Source organism: Musca autumnalis, unplaced genomic scaffold (genome assembly GCF_047663935.1).
Source record: "Musca autumnalis isolate F117 unplaced genomic scaffold, ASM4766393v1 scaffold_2, whole genome shotgun sequence".
NCBI classification, from domain to species: Eukaryota; Metazoa; Arthropoda; class Insecta; order Diptera; family Muscidae; genus Musca; species Musca autumnalis.
Window position 1 is genome coordinate 191,689,032 of NW_027411755.1, and position 15,694 is coordinate 191,704,725.

Sequence of the window (15,694 nt, forward strand, 5' to 3'; positions counted from 1 at the left end):
AGAAAAAAAGGATTCTTTAAACACAATATTTTCACAATACCCACTTCTACAGTGTTTTCTTATCATAAATTTTTCTTTTATTTCTTTTGATTCCTCTAATGTTTCCATATTTATACTAAATAACACTGTGCAGCAGCATTTTTGGGGGGTGGAAAATTTCTTTTGGAGGTGAAAGCCCTTGATGAGTATACTAAGAACCCAAAAGGAAATTTTCGCCATAGGTCAAGTTTCTGAGATATCGCGCGATGAAGTTTTTGATTTTTCCCTATAATACTTGGGAATATAGCTCCATGTCTCTGTTTGGCGTTGTTGTAGCTTCGTTTTGAGGTGACATGTCTTCAGTCAAATCGATTGGCGAATCTTTTTGTAGAACATTTCATTCTTCTAAATCAATGCCTTTCATGTCCTTTTCGTCCTTAATTTCTTGAACCGTAGTGAAAGTACCACAAGATGAGATTTTTCAGCATCCAAGTATTCTACAAACTTGTTGCTTAGAAGATTTCAGGTGCGGTTCTCTTTGACAACTAATCGATTTTGACCCGTTTTCATTGTCATTTTTGACATTTATTCGGACTTGGTTCAGAATTAAACTATGTTTTGTTTTTCTGTATATTCGTTATTGGTTATGTATAGGTATGTAGATATAACAATTGATTATTGCCTATGTAGACATCTGGGGTGCTTTTGAAATTTTTACCACAAATAGCTCTTGAAATGGCGAACACGTTAATAAAAAATTTTCTTGGAGGATAGATCCGGTTATCTCAATTTTTGAACCGGATATTCCGACATTATAGCCGATTTTTGAACCGGTTCTAAGTAACCGATTAAACTTATATGTATACCATTAAAAATCTTATAGAGTTGTCAATCTGAATAAATTAATTCGCTTATGAAAAATTTGTTAGTTGCAGTTCTACAACAAAAAAACCGGTTTCTTAAACCGCTTTTAAGGAAAAACATCAGTACGCGGAAATATGGAGATCAAAGGCTGGGGGGCGAACAATTCTTTTTGGAGATGAAAGTCGAAAAGAAATTTTCCACCCCCCAGACTTTGAGTTCCATTTTGTGTCACAGTGTAATAAGATATTCGGAATTCCATAATCGATCGGAATCTGAAGAAGCTAAAACAAAAACGATCGAAATGAAATTACGGAATTGAAACCATTCCGATCGGAATCTGTGACACGCCTGTATAACCTCCATGGAATAAGAAGGTATTACATCAGTAATAATACTTGTGCCATTTACCATACCAAACGTCAAATTTTTTTCACAATAACGCATTACTGTGAATTGCTTGTTCACCTTTTGTATGTGAATTCATTCAAAATAATTCATTTTGAAAACTAGTGTGGTAACCAGCTGTTTTTGCCGTAGTACCTGTATTATTGTGCCATGATACCTTCCATGTTATGGGGGAGGGCAAAAGAGGATACTCTGGCGTGCGTAGAAAATGGAAAGAACACGTTCCCAAGTTGTTGGTTTCCAGCAGTGATAATGACACTCCGGCACCAATTTCAACAGAAGGTATTGAATGTATACCGCCTAGGCAGAAATATGTTCACATAGCAATAAGACGACTGAATAATATGGCAGAATGAGCTGATGGATTTCCAGCCGAGTTGTTCCAGACCGGAGAGAATGACTGAAGTCTATGGTAAGAAATTGTCACCTATCATTGTGAATATGAAGCTGGCAAATCTAACGACGACCTTCTTTTCACTGGTTTGGAAAGAAGAATCTTTAGATCGAGTTGTCTGGTTGAGCTTCGGTTCGATCTCTTGGAGTTCCCTCTCTGTAATCTACGACGCGCCCCTTAGTATCTGAAACAGACACTTGGCTAAGCTCCAATCTTCCTATTACTATTTATATACCTTTAAACGTAATACAGAATAATTTCAATATTTCTACCCCAAACATACTATTCTCGTTTTCGGTACAAAACTTGAATGACATTTACATTTTCAGTATCTTTCCTTGCTGCGAATATTTTGTATTGTATGAAAAATAGCTACGTACATACAGTCGTATAGCTACAATTGGTTAGACAGTTGTGGATTGGACTCGTTTCATTTTATTGTGTACGGACATTGTCTTTGTCGGTGGCGCGGTGGCATTGGTGTTGTCGTTATTGTTACTACAGCAGGATTGTTGATGATTGCGATAGTGTTTTACAATTGAAGTAAATTTGTTTGGTTTTTATTTTGCAATGAACACATACATACGTACTGACATACATGCATGCAAAAAATCTAAATAAACATCCACTGAGTATATAAACCAAAGGCTTTAAATTTTTTAATTTAAACGTAATTTAGAAAGAAATCAAGGAAAATTTTCAATTAAATTACAAACATATCCTAGAGCTAAAAGTATAATGCATGGTTCCATTGCAACCGCCTCTCCCATGGCCAGAATCCATTTGTTGTGATACGTTATATCCGTGAAAGTTGTTGGTCTCAAATCACTGCACATACTGCTGAACGACACAATTCCCACCAGTTGGTGTTGACAAATTAAAGGAGCTCCCGAATCACCCCGGCATGTATCGACAAATGGATCCTTAGGATTAGCAACACATAACAGATCTTTGGTAAAGTAAGGACCATAAGCTTGCATACATAAGGAATTGGAAACAATGCTGAGATTTCCATAGGTTATGCGATCCGCATAAGGACCGTCCTGAAATAAAAAGAGTGTTATTTACACTTTTTAAAGTTAACAGAATAAATTGTTAAGCTATGTTGTTCATGGAGAATTAAATACTATAAAAATAATATTTCCCCTATCAATACAGGCAGGTCCCCTACAAGATTGGAGGCCCACCACTACTATTATTATAGTCATAACTTGAGGATATTTAGCTGTTTGCAAAGCTCATACTTTCTTACATGTTTTTTTAAATTCTATCATTGTTTTACCTCACGGTTGGATACTAATTCAATGCCTCAGGGTTGAAATTGGAATTGGGACCCCTCCCACAAAAATTTTCTCAAATATATGGAAAATGGCATTATTACCCAATACAATTGACCCCATCCAAGGGTTTGACATTCAGTGTCCACAGCAGGTTTATGCATGGCCAATGATATGATTTTTATCTTTGTATTTGATCGGGGGATGGAATCTGACAACAGCAGTAAGGCAATATCATAACCTTTGCGTCGTTGAAACTTGGGATGTGGTATAACTTTGGACACCATAAATTCCATGGTGGTTTGTTCTTTTTTCAAACGATTTGGAGAGCCGGCAACAACGCGTAAACGGCGTGGGCGGGTAACTATGCGATGACCGCTAGAAACAACAACAAAATCAATACAAATTATTATCCTTTTTATAAAAAAAACTTACTCCACAACACAATGGGCAGCCGTAATAATAATCCTCGATGTTATTATGACTCCAGCACAAAAGTGGTTATCCCCAAAATAGGCGGTAGGCTTGCGAGTTCGAATGGAAACAACATGGCGATCCAGATCGACATTAGTGGGCCTATAACCACTACTAATGTAACATTGTATTTCATTTGCTATCCTTGCTTTATCATTACTGCGTTCCACAAAATCGCATTCACCTTTGCGCAAAGGCCTATGCTCGCTGATAATGGCATATGAACCACAAACAAAACCCACCACATCGAATAACAACAACAAACCACATACAGCACAAATTACAAAATAAACCATTCAAAATGTTTATTTTGAAAAAGAATATTTTAAATTAATTGAAAAAGCCACAATAATAAAAGCAGAATCAAAATATCATTTACAATTGACATTTTATTTGATTTACTTAAATGTTTTTCAATCCACTGACGGTGGTACCAGACATCAGTGTACAGACTGGCTGCATGTAAGCTGCCACAACCAAGCGTCCATGAAATTATACCGGTTAGAGTGTTATTACAAATCAAGGGACCTCCGCTGTCACCACGACATGGGTCCTGTTTAAAGGGTTTATTTTCACCGGCACACAGCATTCCTTCTTTGAATCTGTGTGGCAACATTTTACGACATTCCTCAGGTGTGAATAATCGTACACCCAAATGTGTTGCCAAATCTGATAAAGGACCGTTCTGCAGGAAAAAAGTAATGGACCAAGTGGTTTATCATTGTATTATTGTAATTTTTAAAAGCATATAAATAAATATTAGAAATGTTTTATATTTTTATACCCTCCACCATAGTATGGAGGGTATATTAAGTTTGTCAACGAACTAATCATTTGCGACCCTATAAAGTATATTTATTCTTGATCAGGATAAAATTCTAAGACGATCTAGCCATGTCCGTCTGTTGTAATCACTCTAGCGTCCGCAATAATTGAGATAGAGTGCTGAAATGCACGCGAGGGTCTTTTTTCCATATGCAGGTCAAGTTCGAAGATGGGCTATATCGGTCCACTCTTTGGTATACCCCCCATATAACGGTACCTCCGGATTTGATGTATTTTGACGTTCTTCGCCACAATTGCAGACCGAATTAACTATAATTTGGCACTTAGGGTTCCTAGTGATCAACAAACTTATATCCCAAAGGATATGGGCATAGGTCCGAATTATTTGTAACCGAACTATCTGCAATTTGACATTTAAGGTTATCAGTGGTCATGAAATATCTCCACTAAACAGCGTCAACATAGGTCCATGTTTTGGTATAGCCCCCATATAACGGTACCCCCCGATTTTCGGTATTTTGAGAATTTTAACTACAATTTTTAACCGAACTAGCTGTAATTTGCCATTTGAGGTTCTCAGTGGTCATGAAATATCTCCACCAAACATCGTCAACATAGGTCCATGTTTTGGTATAACCCCCATATATCGGTAACTTCCGATTTTCGGTATTTTGAGAATTTTAGCCACAATTTGTAACCGAACTATCTGCAATTTGACATTTGAGGTTCTCAGTGGTCATGAAATATCTCCACCAAACATCGTCAACATAGGTCCATGTTTTGGTATAGCCCCCATATAACGGTACCTCCCGATTTTCGGCATTTTAAGAATTTTAGCCATAATTTGTAACCGAATTATCTGCAATTTGACATTTGAGGCTCTCAATGGTCTTGAAACATCTCCACCAAACATCGTCAACATAGGTCAATGTTTTGGTATGGCCCCCTTATAAGCGTACCTCCCGATTTTCGGTATTTTGAGCATTTTAGTTACAATTTTTAACCGAACTAGCTGTACTTTGACATTTGAGGTTCTCAGTGGTTATGAAACATCTCCACGAAACATCGTCAACATAGGTCCATGTTTTGGTATAGCCTCCATATATTTTGAGAATTTTAGCTACAATTTTTAACCGAACTACCTGTACTTTGCCGTTTGAGGTTCTCAGTGGTCATAAAACATCTCCAACGAAACATCGTCAACATAGGTCCATGTTTTGGTATAGCCCCCATATAACGGTACCTCCCGATTTTCGGTATTTTGAGAATTTTAGCTGCAATTTTTAGCCGAACTAGCTGTAATGATCGGTATTTTGAGAATTTTAGCTACAATTTTGCCTATTCAAAAATATTCGTCAATATAGGTCCATGTTTTGGTATACCCCCATATAACGGTACCTCCCGATTTTCGGGAATTCTCATTGGTCACGAAATTTCTTCACTAAAATTCGTCAACATGGGTCCATTTTTTAGGGTCTACATTGTTTTGATGAAACTACCCTCAATTTGACTCTTGAAGTTCCCTGCAGCTATAAAACTTTTCCGCCAAAAAATTTAAAGATAGGTTGACTCTTTGATATAGCCCCGTAGGTGGTACCTTTCACCTAGCTGAACACATTTTTTTAGATTAGATAACACTGTGCAACAAAATGGAGGTGAAAGTCTGGGGCCCGAAAAATTCCTCTAGGGGAAGAAGGATTGTTGCATTGCATTCTCGTAGTTATACAACCAATAGTTTTAAATTACATTTTGTCTTATTCGTAAGCTATAACGTGTAAAAATATAAAACAATATATCATTTTGGTTCCATCGACGAGAGGTGATGTTTATAGAAATAGCTAAATATTCCCTATAGTGAGAGTAGTGCATTGTCCACTGGTCCCAACCTGCGACAAAAATCGAAAAATCTATATCATCAAATCTCTGCGACACTTCAGCAAATTTTCTCTAAACATATTATATTTTAATATTCCAGCACTGTTTTTGTAATTTATAACGGTATTTAACTAAAAAAACAGAAGAAGTTGACATTTACGTATGATGTCTTAAAAACTTTAAAAACATTAGTAACCCTGCGTTTACAAATGCCAGTATTGGCATGACAATAGCAAAAATACCCAGTAGAAAGTGTCTTTAAGAAAACATTGATGAATCGTGCACGACATTTACAATTCGTTCATGACTCTTTGCAGACAGCCCTTTGTGATCGTTGACGACATTTTCACACAAGTGTCCCAGTATTCATGCACGACAACTTGGGCGACAGGGTAAGCGAAGTTGTCGTCGACGACGATCTAGATGACTAAAATCCCCGTATTTCGTCGACGACTGTTTCACTGACTCTGTCGTGCTACTAGTCATCGATGACCCAATTAAAGACAATTTCGTTTATATTGTCGTGTGTCAAATTTTTATTTTTATTTAATTATAAAATATATAATTCTGCAATCCAACATTTTCTTCCAGCCAATACTGTCTATGTGTAAACGCCTAGTAAGGTTGTGACTTCTAACAAGGCAAGTAACTCAAAATTGAAAACAAAAAAAAAAAATTTTTTCGAAAAGGAAGTTTTAGTACAAGGGTTTCTAATTACTTTTACATAAAAATGTGTACACATTATTCGCATAAAATGTGCTGGAAATCACATTTTTTATAATACTTTTTTGTGGATTTTTTTTCCAAGTGCTAAAAATTGAAGTAGAGTTTTACTAACTTCGCCATCCTTCGCCAATCTCAAAATTTTTTGAAGAATGTTCGAAATAGTGTCAAGTTTACAAAAAATTTGATTCCAGCTTCATATATTTGCATTTCCGTGTGTGACATTAAAAATACTGACGATGCCTCTGGTCGTTTCAGTGAATATGCCGTATTACTGTATTCTCAGTTTCTTTATTGTTTTGTGTATTAATTGATTGTTTTGGTTTTTTTCTTTGAAGATTTAGACATTTTTGTTTTGGGATCTACTTATGAGTGTATATTTGTTGATATTTGTATATTTTTGATATATCAAGCTTTTTATAGAAAATTAACTTATGTTGAAACTGAGGTATGGGGTATTGTAACTCGCGATCAGTTTTACTATACCATAACTTTTGACCGCATTTCGGCAAAATAAACTGTTTTAGCCCGATTCACGGATGGGTTTCTTAAAATAATAATTTGAGCGGAAGCTGTGGTCGTACTAATGTAAAAAAATCGGAAAAAATCGTTGAAATAAACGAGTTTCATTATGTTATTTTCCAATTAGTGGTTATACAACACAATGTAGAGGTTAATGCTCAAAGGAGAAGGTAAAGAGCACACTTCAGAGTTGAAGTTTCTAATGTATGATTTTTTAATATATCCACTGTATCTACCTCAAACGGATGCTGACATTTTGAAACCTGAAAAATGGGGTTTTTTGAATTTTTGCTCTAATCGGGACGCGCAGCTGGATTTCCCTAAAAGCGTATTATTGGATTGTAGTACTCGTGATTTCGCATTTTTTAATGTATAACATGAGGGTGTAGCCCTCACAGGATCACAGTAATCTGCGCCTAAACACGAAATTTTTGTGCGTAAATTTTTCTCAAAAACATATTTTTTTGGTTAAAAATTTACAAACGTCATTCGATTTCCGTCGAAACCCGCGTAAATTTAGTTTTTTTACGTTCTGAATCTAACAAGCCACGACGCGTAAAAATCCACCCACTAGATCGGCCCCCCAAATTTCGAAAATTTGCAAAAAATTATTTTGAAAATATCGCATATTAAAACGCGTTTTGGATGTGTCAGTTCTACTTAAATAAATAGATCGATACGCGTGTTTAAACTGCGCGAAAACAGATATTTCAAAACTATCGCTAATCTAGAGATATAATAGATTTTTTCTAAAAATTAAGTGCGATGCTACATCCACGGTTCTTGATGGATCGCATTGAAACGGCATAGAATGATGTATTTTTTAATGGTGATCATTGAAATCGGATGCGCATAAAATGTAAATGAACTTCGCGGAAATTATGACCATTTTACTGTATTTTGAACCCTTAAATGCAGCAGATGCTATTTGTTTTTGGTGGGAATGTGAAAAAGTACATAACTTGTGAGAATATTAACTGAAAAGGAATGTCCTTATGTGTAAGGATTAATGATTATTACACGTTTCAAAAAGACAACGGCCTCAAAAGTATGGGTTTCCTTCAAGAAGTTTCCGTTTTTTCAAACAGGACAAGCCGAAACTCGATCAAGATCACCCCATATTGAAACTTTAGAGCTTTTCTGAGCATTTCATGGCTTTAGAATCCATAAACAGGACATACCACCCGGAATTTTGTCGCTACAGTTGTTGTATTTGTAGATGACCAATTTTTGTGGATTTTACGACCCAGTGTACGTTGGACTTGTCACTATAAGTACTATAACTGTCATTAAAACCAATTAATATACTCTTTATGATCTTAAGTACAGATTTAGTTTCATTTTGTTCAAACATATCAAGAATTTTTTACACAGTTCCACGAGGATTCTCCATTGTTTACTAACATTTGCGACATAAATTTTGTTATTTTTGGGATTCGAACCGTATATTTGCTAATGTATGCAAATATTGCGCACTTTTAATTGTTATTACGGAAGAGAACCTTCTTGCCTATCAAATAAAACTAATTGTTTGTTGTTTTCAATAAGTTGTAGTGATATTTATCCCTAATAAATTTTGGTTTCAACGGTGTATCCTAACTTTTGCGACAGACTGTATATCTGGTAGATATATTAGGATGTGTAAAGTGTAGACCAATTCGGCCACTCCCTTCAAGAGTTACCGTACGAACAATTTTCCGAACATTTTTGAACTTTTGTGGGGGAGGTACCTGAAGGAGTGGACCAATATGGCTTATCTTCAAACTTAAACTATGTTTGGACAAAATATTACTAAGACCATATTTTGGACCGAATCGGCAGATCCGTTCGAGAGTTATCATGCGCTCCAACCACCTTACACGGTGTCATAGGGGTTTTCTGCAATTTTCATGCTATTTTCTCAGGAAGTATGGAATTGCCCCCTGATGAAACTTGTACCGTCGTATGGAGGGTAGTGAATACAAGTTGCTAAAACAAAAATCAAAGCGATTCGAGACCTGGTCCTAAACTGAACTTTTCCGAAATTTTGTGTGGGAGGTACCCGAAGGGGTGGACCTATTGAGACCATATTGGAACCTCATATTACTCTGGTAGAAAGTTTACACTATACAAAGTATGGACCAAATCGGTCACTCCCTTCAAGAGTTATCGTGCGCACAAACTTTCCGAACATTTTCGAAATTTTGTGGGGGAGGTACCGGAAGAAGTGGGCCGATGTAGCACATTTTCGAACTTAAACTAAGTTTGTGCAAAATATTACGAAAGCCAAAATTTGAACCGAATCGGTTCATCCGTTCGAGAGTTATCGTGCGCTCCAGCCAGCAGGACAGACAGACAGACGGACGGACATGGCTAGATCGACTCCAAATTGTCTGAAACACATTTCGTCCAAACATACTTGGGGTCAAAAACCATTATTTCGATGAGGCACATTTTCATCGTATCAAAGTGTATATACCCTCCTTAGCCTTAAGGCTGAGGGTATAATTAGAATAATATGATTTTAATTTTTTCGTAATATTTTCTTCGTATTTTTGCAAAATGTCTGGATGCTGTTATAATTTTTTTATATATTTTTCGTAACTATGAGCGCTATTGTTTCAAAAATATGTTTGTAAATACGTGAAATTATTTAACAAATTTGATTTTTCGCGAATCCATTGAGACTTTGCGATTATTTTTTGCATCATCGCAAAGGGTACGAATTCAGTTAACGATAATAGGATATAACAGCTAACTATTTTAAGCCGCGATTTTTTTTTAGAATTTTTTCTAATTATCATAGTTAAAACGGTCATATCTTTTGCGCGCAACGTGTACCAACATTGATGCACCTACGACAACTCCTTCTATTTTTTGGCCACAGTTAATATGAACTCGCGACATTGATGCCAGTCGGAGACGTTTTTTGACCAGTAAGAACTCCCAATAGCAAATTACAACCAATTCGAAAATGTAGATAAAAACCTCAAAATAACTGAAATAGGGAGGTACCGTAATATGAGGGCTATACCGAAACCTGGACCTAAGACCACAATTTTTTGCGCAGAAGGTTTTTGATCATTGAGAACTCCAAATGGCTTTGGTGGTAATCCGCCCGGATTGGTGGTAATCCGCCCGAAAATGTTGATAAAATCTTCAAAATACTTGAAATCGGGAGATATCGTAATATGAGAGCTATCCGAAACCTGGACCTAAGATCACAATTTTTGGCGTAAAAGGTTTCTGACCTTTGGGAACCCCAAATACCAAGGTACAGCCAATTAGGGCCGAAAATGTAGATAAAAGCTTCAAAATACCTGATATCGGGTGTTACCTCTACATGGGGGCTATAGGAAAAACTGGACCCATATTGATGATTTTTTTGGCTAAAGTATTTTTTACTTATTTTTAGCATATACTGAAAAAATCAGATTGATCCGACGATTATAAATATTTTTGTCGCACCTTGCCATACAAGTGGGACCACTGTGCATTAAAATTCTGATATTCTATCGCGAGTCATAAGAGGCTCATGTCCTATAGACAAGGGAAATCAACATATAAATGATCAACAAATGTGGAGATACACTCTGTTTTATTTCAATAGCACATTTCAAATTCGTCATTTTAGTTGATATTCTTCGAATATCCTGGGATATGGATTAAAGTGTTTCACTTTAATAACTTCCCAGCTAACATTTTTTTCGATTGCTCTGACTTCGAATTTTTCTGCGATTTTCTGATTTTTTTTAGAAATTTGCCGATTTTTCTAATTTTTTCCTAGATATTTGATTAATTTTCTAATAGTTTTTTTTAAGAACCTCTGCATATATTCTGAAGTACATATTTTAAGAATCTTCGTTCCGATTTTCTAAGGGATGTTTTTGTTTGGTTGTTATCGAAAAACCGTTATTGGTTATGAAATTCGCATATAAAATTTTTAGCATTTTTTAATATAAATGCAACATATAAAATGTTGAAGCTAGTGTTGATAGCTTCAGATCCAGAACCAGATCCTTCTTATACACAGAAAGAAAAAATAGTGCATTTTGAGGCAACTATAATGAATATTATAGTTGGAAAAGCAAATAGTCGTTTCCCGAAGCAAATTATCATTATTTGCAGGTTTTCGATGGCAAAACACATCACTTCTTGCATCTCCGGGAAGAGAAGAAGAAGTGACCGTCAACTTTGCCGAGCTGACCGCCTCATGGAATCGGAAGGTACAAAACATTGCTGTGCTAAATTTACAAATATTTCCAGTTAATGTCTGTGCCATAAATTTTCTTTCTGTGTATAGGAAGGATCCGGTTTTTTCATTATAGTATATTGTCCAAGACCCAGAGCAATAAAAGTCATCCAATATTTTAACGATCAACATATCTTAAGGCCAACATTGGACCTTATTATGAACTAGAAAAGGAAGAAACTTATCCAAATTTCAGTAGAAGTTCAAGTTTATTTTGCACCATCTGCCTTCTACAATTATTTTACCCTCCACCATATGGAGGGTATAATTAAATTTGTCATTCCGTTTGTAACACATCGAAATATTAGTCGGAGACCCTATAAAGTATTATTGATCAGCATAAAATTCTATGTCGATTTGACCATGTCCGTCTGTCTGTCCGGCCGTCCATCTGTCTGTTGAAATCAAGATACAGCACGCAATTTTGAAGATAGAGAGTCAAAATTTGGTACAGACGTTTTTATCACTTGTAGGATGGTTGGTATTGAAAATGGGATATATGGGTCTTCCTTAGGGGTATACAATAGGGTGGGGCGATTTGAACACCATCACGGGCGCCTGAATTTTCTGATTATTAGGATTGTACTGAGCAAAAAAGTCAACTAGACCATATGTCTACGGTTAAAATCGAGCCCCCGGATTTTTTTTAAGGTTTTTTTTTGGATATTTTGGCATATATGCAACAGCAAAACCACTGAGATTTTCGATCCAACACAAAGACAAAAATGGTAGCCAAGACAATAATTAAGAACTCTTTAGTACATAGCAAAAGCATTGGAACGCTCCTTCTGGCAGTTATGGCCCCGAGAATGTGCACATTTTAAAATATCGATAAATTATACTGTGCTACAAAATTTGACTCAAAGTCAGTGGGTGGAAATTTCCCTTTGGAGATGAAAGCCCTTGGTCAGGATAGGTCAATTTTCTGAGATACGGTTTGGCCAAAATATCCTTGAAAAAATTTTGAAGTCAAAATCCGGGGGCTCGGTTTTCACCGTAGACATATGGTCTAGTGGACTTTTTTGCTCAGTACAATCTCAAGAATCAGAAACCCCAGGCGCCCACTATCACTTTTTTCCTTCCATACAAATAGCCCCGGCCTAGTATACAACTTTCCCCCAGAATTTAGTCGGTATGGGTCCACACTTTCATATAGCCCCCATAGGACGGTACCTCCCGATTTACGGTATTTTGATAGTTTTAGCTTCATTATGCTTCCAAAATGGCTAAAATTTGGTACGTAGTCTTCTTTAGGGGTATAAAACTTTCATCCAGAATTTTGTCGGTATCGGTCCACTCCTTCATATAGCATCCATAGAACGGTACCTCCCGATTTTCGGTATTTTGAAGGTTTTAGCTTCATTATCCCCCCGAAATGGCTGAAGATTGGTACTTAGTCTACGTTGGTGGTATAAAACTTTCCCACAGAACTTTGTCGTTATCGGTAAATGCCTTTATATAGGCCCCATAGAACGGTACCTGCCGATTTTCGGTATTTTGAACGTTGTGGCCTCAATATTCCACCGAAATGGCTGAATTTTGGTATTTAGACTTCGTTGAGGGTATAAAACTTTCCCCCAGAACTTTGTCGTTATCGGTAAATGCCTTTATATAGGCCCCATTGAACGGTACCTGCCGATTCTCGGTATTTTGAACGTTGTGGCCTCAATATTCCACCGAAATGGCTGAAATTTGGTATTTAGACTTCGTTGAGGGTACTCAAACTTCCCCTTTTAATTTGTCGGTATTCGTCCACGCCTTCATATAGCCCCCATGGAAAGGTACCTCCCGATTTTTCGTATTTTGAAGGCTGTGTCTTCAACATTCCATCAAAATGGCTGAAATTTGGTATTTAGTCTTTAATCTGATATAAAACTGTTCGCCAGAAATATGTCTGTACAGGTCCACGCTTTTATATTGCCCGATTTCGGACTAAAATTTGTCGGTATAGGTCCCCGTTTCGATATAGCCCCCATAGAACGGTACCTCCCGATTTTCGTAATACTGAAGATTGTGACGTCAATATCCAACCGAAGTGGCTGAAATTCGTTATTTCGTCTTCCAAGAGTTATAAAATATTCCAGAAGAGTATTATCAGTACAGGTCCACGTCTTCCTACATCCCCATAGAAGCGCACTTCTTGATTTTCGGTATTTTTTAAGTTTTAGCCACATTCTCTTACCGAAATATAGGTAATTTGGTATTTAGTCTTCTTTGAGCCTAAAAACTTTCCGTCAGAAATTTGTCAGTATATGTCGGAAATAGCCCCCAAAAAATGGTGCCTCACATTGTTTTACCGAAATTGCTGAAATTTTGTATTAAGTCTTCTACATACACTAAAGGAAACTAATTATTACATTTTACTTCAACACAACTTGTGGTGGAGGGTATAACAAGTTCGGCCCGGCAGAACTTAACGCCGTTCTTATTTGTTTTTCATTAGTTTCTTAAAAATCTTACAAAAAACTGTCAACTTTTGCCAAATTTTTAACTTATTGTAGACAGTTAAAGGTCACAGTCTTCAAAAGTTCTTATTTCCCTAGTACTAAAGCCATAGTTTGGCCAATTTATCCTCTTAAACTTAATATGGTTTATATTTATTCCAATTTTAAAGGTTCGTAACAGTAACATTCAAAATTTGCAGTTATACTCAACTTATTAAAGAATGTGCTATTCCAGTGAAGCACTTTAAACCATACAAATTTTGGGTTTTATTGAAAGAAAATTAAAAATATATATAAGGGGATTTTATCGAAGCAACACTTTTTGTTGAAAGACACTTCATAAGAGTACAAAACATATCACAGGATATTCGACGAATGGCAAATTAAATGAAGTAACAAATACAAACTTGAAATGTGCTATTGAAATGAAACGGAGTGTATATAAGAAGTAAATTTGGTAGCCTGGGAAGCTGCTCCCGGTCTTAAAATGGTCACAAGCCTCGATAATGATATAAACGTACAAAATTATATGTTTTTGTTATTACTCGGTAATCCGGACAATTCGATAATCCGGACGCCGCCGAAACAAATGGTGTCCAGATTATCGAGATTATACTGTACATTATTGTTGATGGGAAGGTTATTAACCATTTGTACTTACCCTACACAAACGACCCCAGCCCAAAATGGTACAATGTGACCCGAACTCTGGTGGCCCCTTTGGTAATTTGATAGCTCGAATGGCATTACTATTTTCTGGTATTACACCTTTCAATCGTATAATTGCAATATCATTTTGATTTTTACGTACAAAATTCGTGTTGGCCGATAGTGAACGTACCGGGTATTGGACAGTGGTATTAGCTGGCTGTACACGATTCGGAGTACCAGCTACCAACAAAAGACTACGAGGTTTTGTTATAACACGGCGTTTACTGGAATTTTTTAAAGTTTATATGTAAATATGTATGTACATATATATTTGTTACTAAATCTTACTCCATTACACAATGGGCTGTGGTCAATACCAAATCCTCTTGGAAAATTGTTCCAGCACAAAAATGATTATCACCAAAATATTTTTGTGGATTTCTTGAACGTATCGAAACCATATAGGGCAAAAATTTTTCCATTGGTATTGGATGGCGAGAACCACCAACAATAAGGAATATGAAATCAATTTCGGGATCTTCCATGTCCAGTAGCAATAGATCCTCCAAGGGTACCATTTGGACGTAAGTAACATTCGCGGAAATTGGTATTAAAATTGTTAATATGATCAAAATATTTATATATGACATTTGATGTATTTATATGAGAATTTTCAAGGGGTTACCATGTAATGCAAATGCTTTCATTACATTCTTCAAAATGAAGGGGAAAATACATGCAACCATGGCAACATACCTTCATAAATAGTAGAAGAATATAAGGTAACAGCATGGCACAATTACCAAGGTAGTGGTATCACTCCAGCTGTTCGGATATGAAGTGTCAAAATTTTTTATAAAAAATATTTTTGCTGTAATTTCCCCAACAACATAAAGAAAATTTTGAAATAACATATTACAAATATGTTACCTAGTCGATATCCCTTGGGTAATAGCAATACCCAGTTGACAGAACCCATACCTATATACGTCCATATACCCAGGGCGCGTGTGATGAAAAAAGTAGAACACATGTATTCTTATTAGAACTACCGAAATACGTCAAGGGT

General features: G+C 36.2%; 2 protein-coding genes across 2 annotated transcripts; both read right to left on the reverse strand.

Moving 5' to 3' along the window:
• Positions 1-2,275: 2,275 nt before the first annotated feature.
• LOC141393257 (trypsin-like) lies at positions 2,276-3,689 on the reverse strand. The gene is made up of 3 exons (XM_073966239.1): positions 3,355-3,689; positions 3,024-3,297; positions 2,276-2,685 (listed from the first exon to the last, which is right to left on the reverse strand). Exons 1-3 carry the CDS (start codon positions 3,687-3,689, stop codon positions 2,329-2,331), a joined length of 966 nt encoding a protein of 321 aa, XP_073822340.1. The 3' UTR covers positions 2,276-2,328.
• A 29-nt stretch (positions 3,690-3,718) lies between these two features.
• Positions 3,719-15,295, reverse strand: LOC141393258 (trypsin-like). The gene is made up of 3 exons (XM_073966241.1): positions 14,974-15,295; positions 14,636-14,909; positions 3,719-4,078 (listed from the first exon to the last, which is right to left on the reverse strand). Exons 1-3 carry the CDS (start codon positions 15,273-15,275, stop codon positions 3,719-3,721), a joined length of 936 nt encoding a protein of 311 aa, XP_073822342.1. The 5' UTR covers positions 15,276-15,295.
• Positions 15,296-15,694: the final 399 nt, after the last annotated feature.

Coding starts and splice junctions, on each gene's coding strand:
- LOC141393257 (XM_073966239.1), bottom strand. CDS start 3,689: ATGGTTTATTTTGTAATTTGTGCTGTATGTGGTTTGTTGTTGTTATTC. Junction 3,298..3,354: donor GCTGCCCATTGTGTTGTGGA/GTAAGTTTTTTT, acceptor TGTTGTTTCTAG/CGGTCATCGCATAGTTACCC. Junction 2,686..3,023: donor GATGGGGTCAATTGTATTGG/GTAATAATGCCA, acceptor TTTTTATTTCAG/GACGGTCCTTATGCGGATCG.
- LOC141393258 (XM_073966241.1), bottom strand. CDS start 15,275: ATGTCATATATAAATATTTTGATCATATTAACAATTTTAATACCAATT. Junction 14,910..14,973: donor ACAGCCCATTGTGTAATGGA/GTAAGATTTAGT, acceptor AAAAAATTCCAG/TAAACGCCGTGTTATAACAA. Junction 4,079..14,635: donor GCTGGGGTCGTTTGTGTAGG/GTAAGTACAAAT, acceptor TTTTTCCTGCAG/AACGGTCCTTTATCAGATTT.